The 15,884-nt window shown below is 48.7% G+C and overlaps 1 protein-coding gene across 1 annotated transcript in view; it reads right to left on the bottom strand.

Moving 5' to 3' along the window:
• The window catches only part of slc5a1 (solute carrier family 5 member 1), a 106,810-nt gene that overhangs the window by 46,753 nt on the left and 44,173 nt on the right, over window positions 1-15,884 (bottom strand). The window contains exon 6 of the mRNA XM_043686827.2: window positions 9,066-9,171. Within this exon, the coding sequence (XP_043542762.1) occupies window positions 9,066-9,171 (106 nt within the window). The remainder of the gene's footprint in view (window positions 1-9,065; window positions 9,172-15,884) is intronic.

The raw sequence follows: 15,884 nt of genomic DNA, 5'->3' as shown, positions 1-15,884 counted from the left end.
CATCAACAAACAGGACTGGCCCTTCAAAACTGGAGAGAGTTGAAGCGTTTGCTTAAAGAGGAAATTAGGAGGGCCATGAAATATATTTGGCAGATGGGATTGTGAAAAGCACCAGGGCTTTTTATAATTATCCGAAGAATAAGAGGATTACTCGGGAAAGGGTGGGATGTATTAGGGGAAATCCAAGCATTGAGTTTGGGTGAGGTCTTCGATGAATATTTCCCATCGGTATTCACAGAGGAGAATTTCAGTGGGGCTGGTGAGGTTCTGGAATATGTAAAGATTAATAAAGAGGTGGTGTTAGATGTTTTAACAGGGACAAATCCTGATGAGATGTATCCCAGGCTGCTATCGGAGGCAAGGGAGGAGATTATGGGGGCCCTGGTGGATATATTTAATACTTTGTCAGCCACAAGTGAAGTGGAGGATAGCGAATGTGGTTCTTTTATTCAAGAAGGGCAGCAGAGATAGGCCATGTCATTACAGAGCAGTTAGTTTGACGTCATGGTCGGAAAATTATTGGATAAAACTTCTGAGGACAGGATCAATCAAGACATTGATTGATGAGGGGTAGTTATGTGGGATATAGGTAAAGTAGTGTTACTTCTGCAATCATAATTACTTATGCGAGGTAAAGGCACTCACACCAGTGTATAATTGTCTCAACCAAGAGCTGAGTCAACAAGAATGAAAACTATGTAAAGGAAATATATAATTGTTTTTGTATTAGCGAAAATGTGCATGCAAGAATGCAACGTGCCTGCAAACAATGGTAGATGTTACAGACAAATAGATAAGGTGCTGTGAGGATGTAGGTTTAGCCAGATATGCTTGTACAAGCAGTAGTTATAAGCATCTGTTATCCCACTTTTGCAAAAACACAAAAACAAACCCCAATTAAAAGGTGATAAGGATCAATATGGTTGGGGAAAGGGAGGAAACATCACAAGTAAGGGAAATAGATAGCAGTGAAGGAGGATATACCTAACAATGGGCCACAGCAGGATGTGGTGAAACGGACGAGTTAACCTTGTACTTTGTTATGCACAAGGCCGGATAAGGCAGGAGATAGACAACAGTAATGGGCACCGGGTTGGGAGTAGTGAATCCTATATAAGATATTTACTTGTTAAACTCTGGGTGTCTATTTCAGGCACCACACTTGCAAGTGTATAATAAACATACTGATTGTTTCAGATCTTGTCTCGGACTGAAATTATTGAAGTGAGTGAGCTTCGTTTCTCACAGTTAGCACAGATTTGTTCGCGTGAGATCCTGTGTGACTTAGTTGAGTTTTTTGAAAAGGTGGCTGGATATATTGATGAGGACAGTGCAGTTGATGTCGCTTATATGGAATTCAGTGAGGCCTTTGACAAGGTGTCACATGGAAGGCTGATCCGAAAGGTCAGAGCCCATGGGATCGAAGGAATCATTGGATCTCACTGAATGGCAGCACAGACTTGATGGGCTGAACGGCCTATTTCTGTTCCTCCATCTTATGGTTTTAACATGAGGATAAGCTGGGTTTAACGGTCAGGTTTCTGTGATTGAATAGTAATTGACATTTCATTTGGAAGAGGGAGCATCTTTATTTGCCTCTGGTTGCTCAGAGAGTTGTCCCTTTATGAATTAAGGCTGATGCTTAAAGATCCTGAAAACCTTCGCAGTTAGTAACAGCAGTGGGAGAATCTCTCAGGAAATGGATAAGACTCAGCCATCGCTTCAAAGGGAGGTGCCTCACTTTCAACAACTCCCTCCACCCTCCCCCATCTCGTCCTGTTGGATCTCTCAGTGGTTTGACACTCGAAGATCACAGAAACCCCGGGAGACTCTAGAATCCGTAGGTGGGGAGAAGAGGTGGGGGGTGGTGGGGGGCGCTCAGCAAAAGCTACAAGGAACGCCATGAGTGATGGTGGAAAGTTGTACATAAAGAACAAGGTACTGTGAGGAGCCACAGGGACTCACACTCAAACTGGAGCTGTATCTCTTGTAAACAGGGAAGAAGCAGGAGTGAAACAACAGGGAAATCATTGAGGTCGGACTTGCTTTTTATGGGATGTGGCTGGGTCAGCATTCATTACTCGTCCCTTGTTGCCCATGAGAAAAAGCTGCCTGCTTGACCCACCGCAGTTCGAGTGCTGTGAGGGAGGGAATTCCAGGACACTAGGGGAAAGTGAGGACTGCAGATGCTGGAGATCAGAGCTGAAAAATGTGTTGCTGGAAAAGCGCAGCAGGTCAGGCAGCATCCAAGGAGCAGGAGAATCGCCTGAAGAAGGGCTTATGCCCGAAACGTCGATTCTCCTGCTCCTTTGATGCTGCCTGACCTGCTGCGCTTTTCCAGCAACACATCTTTCAATTCCAGGACACTGTTCTACCGACAGTGAAGGAATAGCAGAATATGTCCAAGTCAGGGTGGTGAGTGGCTTGGAGGGGAACTTGCAGCGGGTGGTATTCCCCTGTATCTGCTGCCCTTGTCTTTCCAGCTGGTAGCGGTCGTGGGTTTGGAAGGTGCTGTCTGAGGATCTTTAGTGAATTTCTGCGGTGTGCCTTGTGGACAGTACACACTGCTGCTACTGAGCATCGGTGGGGGAGGGAGTGGATGCTTGAGGATGTGGTGTCAATCAAGGAGCTGGTTTGTCCTGGATGATGTCAAGCTTCTCGAGTGTCACTGTGCTCGTATTGAAACCGACACTCCCACAGTGTTCGAAAATGTTTCCAAATCAGTCATATCTTTTGTATCTTTCAATCGTGTGGATTGTTTACGTGGCCAAATGTGTGTGTTTTAATGAGAATTGCATCTGTCCAAGTAACCACAGGTTATAAGAATAGGTTCCAGATTACTACAAAGACTGTTGGGAGGTCGGTGTTGATCTATCTACACCTACCTTACTCTGCCCTAAGTCCTTGCGACGTCAGCACATTGGGTAGAACACTCAGTCAGGAATTAACCCTTTCAGTCCCATATCCAACAGCTTTGCATTAATAGGTGAACAAACTGAGCGAGGGAGCCAGTGTGTGAGAGATCGATTGCTGCTTGGTCTGAATGCAGGCATTGTGTTCAAAATCGTTTCAACCCGACAGAACAACAAGGCTGCTGTGATCAAATGCACCAAGGACAAATTAACCTGTCACTCATCCTGAGCACTGTTGGCTGGGAGTTCGGTACTCTCTGACTGTTCCTCACAGTGAACCTGGGGTTTTTAACATGGGGCAAGCTGTTTGTCTCCAGCTACCACACCCTTTTGGCTGGAAACGAAGCTCTGTAGCTTGTCGCAGCGGATACCAGAAGGGTCTGCAGGTTAATGCTAAACCCATTTGGACACATGCAACTCCCCCTTGAACATCAAGACCTTAAACATCAGAGCTCCAAGGGCGAAGGCACTGGCCTCAAAACTGAGCCCGGGTGTTCAGTTTTCAATCCAGATAAATGTGAGGTGATGCACATCGGCAGGACAAACAAGGGAATACATGATGAACGGGAAGTACTGAGGATCAGAGGGATGTTGGTGTGCATGCCTCACTGAATCCTCAAGGTATCAGGGCAAGAGGAAAAAAGTGGTTAACAAGCCATATTGGATACTTGCCTTTATTAGTTGAGGCATAGAGTTAATAGAATCCTCCGCTCACCCTATTTAGTCCCCAATGACCGTCCAAACAGCATTGCACCCAGACCCTTACCTAAGGTACCCTGCATTTCCTGTGGATAATCCACCTAGTCTGTATACCCCTGAACACTACAGGCTATTCCTGTAGACAATGACGACACAAAGATTAAAGCCAAAGGCTCTGCAATCTCCCCCTGGCTTCCCAGAGAATCCCAGGACAAATCCCATCCGGCCCAGGGGACTTATCTATTTTCACCCTTTCCAGAATTGCTAACCCCTCCTCCTTATGAACCTCAATCCTGTCTGGTCTAGTAGCCTGGATCTCAGTATTCTCCTTGATAACATTGTCTTTTTCCAGTGTGAATGAAAAATATTTAGCACTTCCCCTATCTCCTCTGACTCCACGCACAGCTTCCCACTACTGTCCTTGATTGGCCCTAATCTTTCTTGAGCCATTCCTTTATTCCTGATATACCTATAGAAAGGGTTTTCCTTGATCCTATCTGCTAACGACTTCTCATGTCCCCTCCTGGCTCTCCTTAACTCTCTCTTTAGGTCCTTCCTGGCTAACCTGTATCTCTCAAGCGCTCTAACTGAGCCTTCACATTTCATCCTAACAGAAGCCTCCCCTTCTTCCTCTTGACAAGAGATTCAACTTCTTTAATAAACCACGGTTCCCTCACTCAACAACTTCCTCCCTGCCTGACAGGTACATACGTATCAAGGACATGCAGTAGCTGTCCCTTGAACAAGCTCCACATTTCAGTTGTGCCCATCCCCTGCAGTTTCCTTCCCCTTCCTATGCATCCTAAATCTTGCCTAATCGCATCCTAATTGCCTTTCCCCCAGTTAGAACTCTTGCCCTGCAGTATATTCCTATCCCTTTCCATTGCTAAAGTAAACACAACCAAATTGAGGTCACTATCACCAAAGTGCTCACCTGCCTCCAAATCCAATGTGGCCTCGTCCCTTGTTGGCCTGTCTACATACTGTGTCAGGAAACCATCCTGCACAAATTGACAAAAAATTTACCCTTCTGAAGTGCTCAAACTATAGTATTTCCAGTCAATATTTGGAAAGTTAAAGCCTCCCGTAACAGCTACCCTGTGTCTCTCACTCCTATCCAGAATCATCTCTGCTATCCTTTCCTCGACATCTCTGGAACTATTTGGAGGCCTATCGAAAACTCCCAACAGGGTGACCTCTCCTATCCTGTTGCTAACCTCAGCCCAAACTTACCTCAGGAGACGAATCCTCAAACATCTTTTCTGCCACCATCATACTGTTATTCTCTAACAATGCCACACCTCCCCCTCTTTTACCATCTTCTCTGTTCTTACTGAAACATCTAAATCCTGGAATCTGCAGCAACCATTTCTGTCCCTGCTCTATCCATGTCTCCGAAATGGCCGCAACATCGAAATCCCAGGTACCAAACTGTGCTGCAAGCACCCTCACCTTATTCCACCTGATGAAAAGTGATTGGACAGACCGGGGTTGTTTTCCTTAGAACAGAGGAGATTGAGAAGGGATGTGATTGAGATGTGTAAAACTGTAAGGGATAGATGGGCGGAAACCTCTTGATGGAGGAATTATTGACCGGAGGTATGGATTTAAAGTAAGGGTCAAGAGGTTGAGGAGATGTGAGGAAGTTCTTTTCTCCCAGAGAATGGTGGGATGTGGAAGCCACTCCTGTAAGGGTTTTGGAGGCAGAAACCCTCATAACGTTTTAAGCATTTTTTTCAATGTGTGTAAGTGGGTGGCACGATGGCACAGTGGTTAGCACTGCTGCCTCACACCACCAAAGATCCGGGTTCAATTCCCACCTCAGGTGACTGACTGTGTGGAGTTTGCACATTTTCCCAGTGTCTGCGTGGGTTTCCTCCGGGTGCTCCGGTTTCCTCCCACAGTCCAAAGATGTGCAGGTCAGGTGAATTGGCCATGCTAAATTGCCTGTAGTGTTAGGCGAAGGGGTAAATGTAGGGGAATGGGTCTGGGTGGGTTAAGCTTCGGCGGGTCAGTGTGGACTTATTGGGCCGAAGGGCCTGTTTCCACACTGTAAGTAATCTAAAAGTATCTAGATATACATTTGCAATGCCAAGGCATAGAAGACAATAAGCCAAGTGCTGGAAAATGGGATTGGAATAGTTAGGCAGTTGTTTTTGACCAGTACAGATATGATGGGCCACAGGGCCTTTATCCTGTCGTGTCGATCTCTCTGCTATGGTGTGAGACTTGAATCCAGATCACAGTCCCAGAGGCAGGTACCTTATTAACCATACCACGACACCTTCCCTAGTTATTGGAGCACTCACTGGCTGCAACGTGGACTCACGTCACACCACCAATGTTATTCATTGAATGTGAACAAAACAGGGGGCGTATCCAGCAGGTCAGAGTATAAAACGAGGGTGAGATTTAGTTCACGTCTTTGCCTATTTATGCATGAGTGCTTTCAAACAGGGTGGACCGAGTTACAAACTGAAGGAGGAACCGAGCCTGATTTCCCAGCCCTGGTCCGAACTGATGGTGCCAATGTATATTGTATCACCTCTCGTCTGACTTCCTTCCCATCAATACATTGGCTGCCAGTCATAGAATCATAGAGACATACAGCACAGAAACAAACCCTTCAGTCCAACTTGTCCATGCCGACCAGATATCCTAACCTAATCTAATCCCATTTGCCAGCACTTGGCCCATATCCCTCTAAACCCTTCCTATTCACATACCCATCCAGATGCCTTTCAAATGTTGCAATTGTATCAGCCTCCACCACTTCCTCTGGCAACTCATTCCATACACGCACCACCCTCAACCTATGCTCTCTTAGTTCTGAACTCCCCCACCCCAGGGAAAAGACTTTGTCTATTTACCCTATCCATGCCCCTCATGACTTTATAAACCTCTATAAGGTCACCCCTCAGCCTCCGACACTCCAGGGAAATTAGCCCCAGCCTGTTCAGCCTCTCCCTCTCGCTCAAATCCTCCAACCTGGGCAACATCTTTGTAAGTCTTTACTGAACCAGTCCTTCACCATCCAGCTCCCAAGCTCTGGAATTCCCTCTGTAAACAGCCCCTAACGCTTTCAAGATTCCCTTCCAATCTGCCCCACTAACCGATGTCTTTGATCACCTGTCCAGGTATCTCCCTCAGTATCTCGTTATTCTGCCTGATGATATTCTTGTGAAATGCCTTTGCTGGACTGAAAGTGTTATTAAATGCATGTTGTTGTTGTTAATACCAGTTAATCTGATATAGGGTGGGAGGAATGGAATTTGGAACGAAGTTGCCCTGCTGACGCTGAGTCATGACAGCTCATTGCAGCATTAGCCTGAAGCTCTGACATTTACACTCAAGGGGAACAGGATGGAATTGTCTGGAGCTTGATAGTATTGGCATCATTTTAAGTTTAGTTAGCCCATGATTACTGTTTCCATAAGTAACCGAATAACTCCCTGCTATTTCACACACACTGGGCTCCAGCAACAGTGCCAACATTCCTCTCTGTTACACAGGGGAGTTAATATTGCAACAAATGTGTGGAATTCACCCTTTGGAACTTAATTGTGTTGAAACTAAAACTGCTTCCCCTACAGAATGCACATACATACACAGAACCATTGAAAACCACTGTCACAGATACCGCACACCCATAGATAGAATCATGCACACGTGCTGTTTTGCACATACTCACAGATACATGCATACACATATTAGGTTACATTCTCTGCAGTACGGAAACAGGCCCTTCAGCCCAACAAGTCTCCACCGACTCTCCGAAGAGCAGCCCCCAGACCCATTCCCTCACATTTACCCCTGACTAATAAACCTATCACTCTGGGCAATTTAGCCTGGCCAATTCACCTGACCTGCACATCCTTGGACTGTGGGAGGAAACCAGAGCAAACCCACACAGACACGGGGAGAATGTACAAACTCCAAACAGACAGTCGCCCGAGGCTGGGATCGAACCTAGGACCCTGCCGGTGTGAGGCAGCAGGGCTAACCCCTGAGCCACCATACCACCCAAGTTGCCATCATCTTACCAGACCATAGGGGCTGCTCCCTCATTAGAGAGAGAGAGAAATTAATAATCTCCTCAGTCCCCGAGCAGTCAGTCTGATGTGCGATCCATGGACATTTTGGAGGCATCAGATGGTCAGCGAATCACCCACTGTCGCCTCACCATGGGTTTCTAGCTGCATTGCAGTTACAGGTATCTGCTTCCCCATATCCACCTTCCTCATGCCATCCGGTGAGCTGGGGAGAGCAGCGGTACATGGAAACTGATCCCAGGGGCTAGGGTCAGCAGGAAGGGATTCCTCACGTTCCCTTCCCCTCCTGCTGGTGGAGTAAAGGGAGCCCCAATAATAAGCAAAGTGTGAAGATAGAAGGAGACAAGCCGCTCATTTGAACCTGACCCCCATGGAGACAGAGGCACATGAGTTGACGAAAGACGGGGGGGTACTCCTACTCTAATGTCCAGCAAAGGAGCGCCAAACCATCCAGGACAGAGCAGCCTGCTTGATTGGCACCACATCTACAGGCATCCAGTCCCTCCACCACCAGCAGTAGCAGAGTTCACCATCAATAAGAGACATTGTAGAAATTCATCAACTCTCTTCAGCGAGCACCTTCCTAACGCACAACTATTCTGGACTGCGCAATTACTTGGCTCCAGTCAGAATTAAAGAACAGACAAACTCATTGTTTGCTGGAACTCAACAGGAATGTTTTATTCTGAAACCGTGTACTCTGTAAGAGTCTGGACAAGCCCACGAACCTGGCTAATGACTCACTCATGTCATTTGACCCACCTCTTAAATGAACACTATCCAATATAACACGTACCAACTGTAACACCCGCCAACTATAACATACAACCAACCAGTACCATCTCAAAGCCCAAGGGCAAGACATACATGGAAATACCACCATTTGCAAGTTCCCCCGTAAGCCACTCACCATCCTGACCAGGAAACATGTCGCTGTTCCTTCACTGTCGCTGGGTCACACTCCTGAAGCTTCCAACCTCACAGCATTGTGGGTTTACCTCCACTAACACGGACTCAGTCAGGCAGCTCACCACTACTTTCTCCAGGGCTATTAGGGATGGGTCAGAAATGTTGGCCCACCTCCCCTCAATGGGTAAACGTCATTCTGATGAATCTGTGCTCCATCTCGGCCGAACGCCTCATGTCACGCCATGTGCAAGATTGCATCTGTCTGCCTCCCGCAGCCCCTGCACCTTCAATCTGCTTCATATTCACATCGGGTTGCCAGTGGTTACAGGATCAGCACCACCAACAAGCATCTCCACTTCTCCCCACCCCTGCCACACCTCCCCCAACCCCCCCATTCCTCCTGACTCTGGTGTGGATTAACCTTTAATCGTCCTCGCTGACTGCGGAGAAGTCAGGATTGACAGAGCCGAGCTCTCCTGATGCGTGCTCTTACCCGTCACAGTATACAGTGCAGTGATGGAAAGCAGGATCACCACGGCAACATACAAGTTCAATCCCAGCGCCTCTCGAATAAATATGGCTCCTGAAAACATGTCCGCCTGGAAGAAACAGATGAAGAAAGGGTACTCAGTAAATATTCTGACATTTCTCCTTTTGCTGTCACAAAGTGATCCCCTTTGGGTGTGAGGGTGGACGCATGTGTAATGCCCTCTCTGCCCCTCTGCTAGTCCCACCAAAACCAGCTGCTGGCACATGTGACAGTTGCCAACTGGAGATCTGATCACAGACACAGGCCTGGAGAAAGTAGTGGTGAGCTGCCTGACTGAGTCCGTTAGTGGAGGTAAACCCACAATGCTGTTAGGATGGAAGCTTCAGGAGTGTGGCCCAGCGACACAGAGCAAGCCTATTTTTCTTCATTCACTCATGAGATGTGGGTGTCACTGGCTGGGTCAGCATCTATTGCCCGCCCCTAATTATCCTTGAAATGTCTTGGTGGCGATGAATTGGTGATTGGAATAAATGCTTAATCTCTAACACCCTGTACTCAAACCTGAGGGGTGGGGTGGGGTGGGGATCGCTGTCCTTCACACAAGCTGGACATGAGCCATGTGTTAACTGCAGATGTGGTTAGGTGAGGATTCCATAAAATGTGCTGCAATTCATACCCATAAGGGTTTGTATCATTATGTGAGAGAGAGCTTTTGGGGTCTCATCAGCCTGTGCAGTTCTTCAGCAGATGATGGAGAACATTTTACAAGGTCTGTCCCAGGCCACTATTTATCTAGATGGTGTGCTAATAACAGGCAAGATCAATAAGGAGCACTCAGAGAAGTTGGCCACAGTCTTTAGATGGGTCTCACACGCACCTTAGAAGCAGAAAATGTATATTCCAAACCCCCCCCCCCCTACTTGGGCTACAAAATCAACAAGACTGGGTTACACCTGGTGGAAGATACAATGAGGGTGATCAAAGGTGCCCCAGCTCCCACATGTGTACCGAAACCTCGGTCTTTCCTTGGGAACTATTACGGAAAGTTCATACATAACCTGGCCTCCATCCTGGCACCTTTGCATCAACTCCGAAAAAAACAGGGGCAGCCTTGGAAATGGTTGCGTAGCCAGGCCTTGTCTTTCAGGGAAGTGAAGACACAGCTTATCATCCTCTAAGGTGTGGGCACACTATGATTCCAAGTAAGATCTGGTATTGACATGCGTTGCCTCCCTGTATGGCATTGGGGTAGTTGGTGGCCCAATAGAGAGGAATGCCCAATAGCATATACACCCAGGACATTGGCTGATGCAGAGTGTAAATACGCCCCGATAGAGAAGGGAGGTTTGGCAGTCATTTTTGGAGTCAGGATATTTCACCAATACCTTTATTGGGTAAATTTGTTATAATAACAAGCCACAAACCTCAGCTGGGTCTACTCAACTAGGACAAGGCAGTGCTGTCCTCAGCTTCAGGCTGAATTCAGTGGTGGGTTCTAATTCTAAGAGCTCTTAATTACAAATTGGAACACCATCCAGGAGATCAAGTAACAAATGTGGATGCATTGAGTTGTCACCTGCTGACAGGTACACCACCCACTGGAAGAGTCTGTATTGGTTCTACAGTTTCTGGACACACTACCAGTCGTAGCTGACAATATCAGATTGTGGGCTGCAGAAAGATCTGGTCCTGACCAAACTGAAACAGCTGGTGGTGATGGGGGATACCAAAGGGGGCTCGCAACCCGAGTTGAAACCTTCTCTGACTCGGAGAGACCAGATCACAGCACAGGATGGGTGTATTATTTTGGGGAGGAAGAATGATTGTCCCCAAGCAAAGGTCACAGCCAGATACTGGCTAAACTCCAGCTGGGTCATCTAGGGGTTTCCAAGATGAATATGTTGGTGAGATGTTATGTCTGGTGGCCAGGTGTGGACGCAGACATAGGCGTGCTGATGGGGGAGTGCCCAGAGTGCCAACCAGGACAAAAATTACCGCCAGCCGCTCCCCCACACCTGGACTGAGTTACACATCGACTATGCAGGACCTTTCATTGGCTCAATGGTGAACACCCATTCAAAGTGGTTGGACGTGCATAGGATTCATTCATCAAACATGGAGATGACAACAGAAATACTGCGCGCATCTTTTGCAGTACACGGTCTCCCAGAAGTGTTGGTCACAGATGATGGGCTATTGTTTGCCAGCAGGCAATTTGAGAATTTCCGAAAGTCAAATGGTATCTGATATATAAAGACAATTCTGTACCATCCCTCACCCAATGCTCTGGTGGGAAAAACATTCCAAACATCAAAGGATACTTTCCTTGGGGTGGGGGAGTCCAAAACTAGAGGGCATAGGTTAAGGGTGAGAGGGGAAAGATATAAAAGGGACCTAAGGGGCAACTTTTTCACACAGAGGGTGGTACGTGTATGGAATGATCTGCCAGAGGAAGTGGTGGAGGTTGGTACAATTGCAACATTTAAGAGGCATTTGGATGGGTATATGAATAGGAAGGGTTTTGAGGGATACGGACTAAATGCTGGCAAAAGGGACGAGATTAATTTAGGATATCTGGTCAGCTTGGACGGGTTGGACTGGAGGGTCTGTTTCCGTGCTGTACGTCTCTATGACTCTAACCACTCTGATTAAAGATGGACAATGAATGTTGGCCCAACCAGTGATGCCCACATCCCATGAATGACCAGGATAGAAAGGTGTTGGAGAGACATTGGGAAAAGAGATAACAGGGATGAGATGAATAGGCCAATGGCCTCCCTGATTGGTACATTTCCCTCAGATTGCTGCTGTTTTCCTCAATGTACTAAAACCAATCTGGGAGAACTTGGTGCTGGTATATGCTTCTTAAAAATGCAGACCATTTTTTTGGCACCCACAGAGTCATAGAGTCATAGAGATGTACAACACGGAACAGACCCTTCGGTCCAACCTGTCCATGCCGACCAGATGTCCCAACCCAACCTAGTCCCATCTGCCGGCACCCGGCCCATATCCCTCCAAACCCTTTATTTAGGGAAACGTACAAACAGGAGTGGGTCATCACGCCTGGTCCACCATTCAATATGGCCATAGCTGATCGAACACTTTTACCCACAACCCTTTACGCACTGGTCATCAGAAATCTATCAGCCTGTCTGAAACTTCCTCAAAGACTGAGCCTCCACATCTCCCTGTGGTAGAAAATTCCAAATGATCATCACCTTCAGATTTTAAAAAATTCTCCTCATGTCCGCAGTCCCTTCATTCTTAAATGGCTCTCGGTCCTCCACTCAGGGGAAATATCTTAAACGCATCTCTGCTGCTCATAGAATCCCTACCTTGTGGAAACAGGCCCTTTGGCCCAACATGTCCACTCTGACCCATTCCCCGACATTTACCCCTGACTAATGCACCTAACTTACAATCCCTGAACAATATAGCACAGCCAATTCACCTGACCTGCGCATCTTTGGATTGTGGGAGTAAACGCATACCAGACACAGGGGAGAACAGAGTACAATGGGTGAGTGGGGGAGGGGATGAAGGTGATAGGTCAGGGAGGAGAGGGTGGAGTGGATAGGTGGAAAAGGAGATAGGCAGGTAGGACAAGTCCGGACAAGTCATGGGGACAGTGCTGAGCTGGAAGTTTCGAACTAGGGTGAGGTGGGGGAAGGGGAAATGAGGAAACTGTTGAAGTCCACATTGATGCCCTGGGGTTGAAGTGTTCCGAGGCAGAAGATGAGGCATTCTTCCTCCAGGCGTCTGGTGGTGAGGGAGCGGCGGTGAAGGAGGCCCAGGACCTCCATGTCCTCAGCAGAGTGGGAGGGGGAGTTGAAATGTTGGGCCATGGGGCGGTGTGGTTGATTGGTGCGGGTGTCCTGGAGATGTTCCCTAAAGCGCTTTGCTAGGAGGCGTCCAGTCTCCCCAATGTAGAGGAGACCGCATCGGGAGCAACGGATACAATAAATGATATTAGTGGATGTGCAGGTAAAACGTTGATGGATGTGGAAGACTCCTTTAGGGCCTTGGATAGAGGTGAGGGAGGAGGTGTGGGCGCAGGTTTTACAGTTCCTGCGGTGGCAGGGGAAAGTGCCAGGATGGGAGGGAGGGTTGTAGGGGCGCGTGGACCTGACCAGGTAGTCACGGAGGGAACGGTCTTTGCGGAAGGCGGAAAGGGGTGGGGAGGGAAATATATCCCTGGTGGTGGGGTCTTTTTGGAGGTGGCGGAAATGTCGGCGGATGATTTGGTTTATGCGAAGGTTGGTAGGGTGGAAGGTGAGCACCAGGGGGGGTTTTGTCCTTGTTACATCTGGAGGGGTGGGATCTGAGGGCGGAGGTGCGGGATGTGGACGAGATGCGTTGGAGGGCATCTTTGACCACGTGGGAAGGGAAATTGCGGTCTCGAAAGAAGGAGGCCATCTGGTGTGTTCTGTGGTGGAACTGGTCCTCCTGGGAGCAGATCCGGCGGAAGCGGAGGAATTGGGAATACGGGATGGCATTTTTGCAAGAGATAGGGTGGGAAGAGGTGTAATCCAGGTAGCTGTGGGAGTCGGTGGGTTTGTAAAAACTGTCAGTGTCAAGTCGGTCGTCACTAATGGAGATGGAGAGGTCCAGGAAGGGGAGGGAGGTATCAGAGATGGTCCAGGTAAATTTAAGGTCAGGGTGGAATGTGTTGGTGAAATTGATGAATTACTCAACCTCCTCGCAGGAGCACGAGGTGGCGCCAATGCAGTCGTCAATGTAGCGGAGGAAGAGGTGGGGAGTGGTGCCGGTGTAATTACGGAAGATCAACTGCTCTACATAGCCAACAAAGAGACAGGCATAGCTGGGGCCCATACGTGTGCCCATGGCTACCCCTTTGGTCTGGAGGAAGTGGGAGGATTCCTCCCTGGCCGACCCATTGTCTCAGCATGCTCCTGCCCCACTGAACTCATCTCTACCTACCTCGACACTGTCCTATCCCCCCTAGTCCAGGAACTCCCCACATACGTTCAAGACACCACCCACGCCCTCCACCTCCTCCAAGACTTCTGTTTCCCCGGCCCCCAACACCTCATCTTCACCATGGATACCCAATCCCTCTACACCTCCATCCGCCATGACCAGGGCCTCCAAGCCTTCCGTTTTTTTCTCTCCAAACGTCCCCAACAGTACCCTTCCACCGACACTCTCATTCATTTGGCCGAACTGGTCCTCACCCTTAACAATTTCTCCTTTGAATCCTCCCACTTCCTCCAGACCAAAGGGGTAGCCATGGACACACGTATGGGCCCCAGCTATGCCTGTCCCTGTTGGCTATGTAGAGCAGTTGATCTTCCGTAATTACACCGGCACCACTCCCCACCTCTTCCTCCGCTACATTGATGACTGCATTGGCGCCACCTCATGCTCCCGTGAGGAGGTTGAGCAATTCATCAACTTCACCAACACATTCCACCCTGACCTTAAATTTACCTGGACCATCTCTGACACCTCCCTCCCTTTCCTGGACCTCTCCATCTCCATTAATGACGACCGACTTGACAGTGACATTTTTTACAAACCCACCGACTCCCACAGCGACCTGGATTACACCTCTTCCCTCCCCACCTCCTGCAAAAATGCCATCCCGTATTCCCAATTCCTCCACCTCCACCATATCTGGTCCCAGGAGGACCAGTTCCACCACAGGACACACCAGATGGCCTCCTTCTTTAGAGACCACAATTTCCCTTCCCACGTGGTGAAAGATGTCCTCCAATGCATCTCGTCCACATCCTGCACCTCCGCCCTCAGATCCCACCCCTCCAACTGTAACAAGGACAGAACGCCCCTGGTGCTCACCTTCCACCCTACCAACCTTCGCATAAACCAAATCATCCGCCGACATTTCCGCCACCTCCAAACAGACCCCACCACCAGGGATATATTTCCCTCCCCACCCCTTTCCGCCTTCCACAAAGACCATTCCCTCCATGACTACCTGGTCAGGTCCACGCCCCCCAACAACCCACCCTCCTATCCTGGCACTTTCCCCTGCCACCGCAGGAACTGTAAAACCTGCGCCTACACCTCCTCCCTCACCTCTATCCAAGGCCCTAAAGGAGCCTTCCACATCCATCAAAGTTTTACCTGCACATCCACTAATATCATTTATTGTATCCGTTGCTCCCGATGCGGTCTCCTCTACATTGGGGAGACTGGGCGCCTCCTAGCAGAGCGCTTTAGGGAACATCTCCGGGAAACCCGCACCAATCAAGAACCACACTGCCCCGTGGCCCAACATTTCAACTCCCCCTCCCACTCTGCTGAGGACATGGAGGTCCTGGGCCTCCTTCACCGCCGCTCCCTCACCACCAGATGCCTGGAGGAAGAACGCCTCATCTTCTGCCTTGGAACACTTCAACCCCAGGGCATCAATGTGGACTTCAACAGTTTCCTCATTTCCCCTTCCCCCACCTCACCCTAGTTCTAAACTTCCAGCTCAGTACTGTCCCCATGACTTGTCCGGACTTGTCCTACCTATCTCCTTTTCCACCTATCCACTCCACCCTGACCTATCACCTTCATCCCCTCCCCCACTGTACTCTATGCTACTTCACCCCCACCCTGCTTATCTTTCCACGCTCACTGCCTTTATTCCTGATGAAGGGCTTTTGCCCGAAACGTCGATTTCGAAGCTTCTTGGATGCTGCCTGAACTGCTGTGCTCTTCCAGCACCACTAATCCAGAATCTGGTTTCCAGCATCTGCAGTCATTGTTTTTACCTCTACAGTGGAGAACATACAAACTCCTCACAGGACAGTCACCCCCAAGGCTGGGATCAAACCTAGGTTCGTAGCA

The sequence above is a fragment of the Chiloscyllium plagiosum genome, unplaced genomic scaffold, assembly GCF_037043375.1.
Source record: "Chiloscyllium plagiosum isolate Xiang-an unplaced genomic scaffold, Cpla_swu_hap1 HiC_scaffold_24, whole genome shotgun sequence".
In the NCBI taxonomy this organism is placed as follows: domain Eukaryota; kingdom Metazoa; phylum Chordata; class Chondrichthyes; order Orectolobiformes; family Hemiscylliidae; genus Chiloscyllium; species Chiloscyllium plagiosum.
Note: the sequence above shows the minus strand (reverse complement) of the source record. Positions and strands in the feature narration are given on the sequence as shown.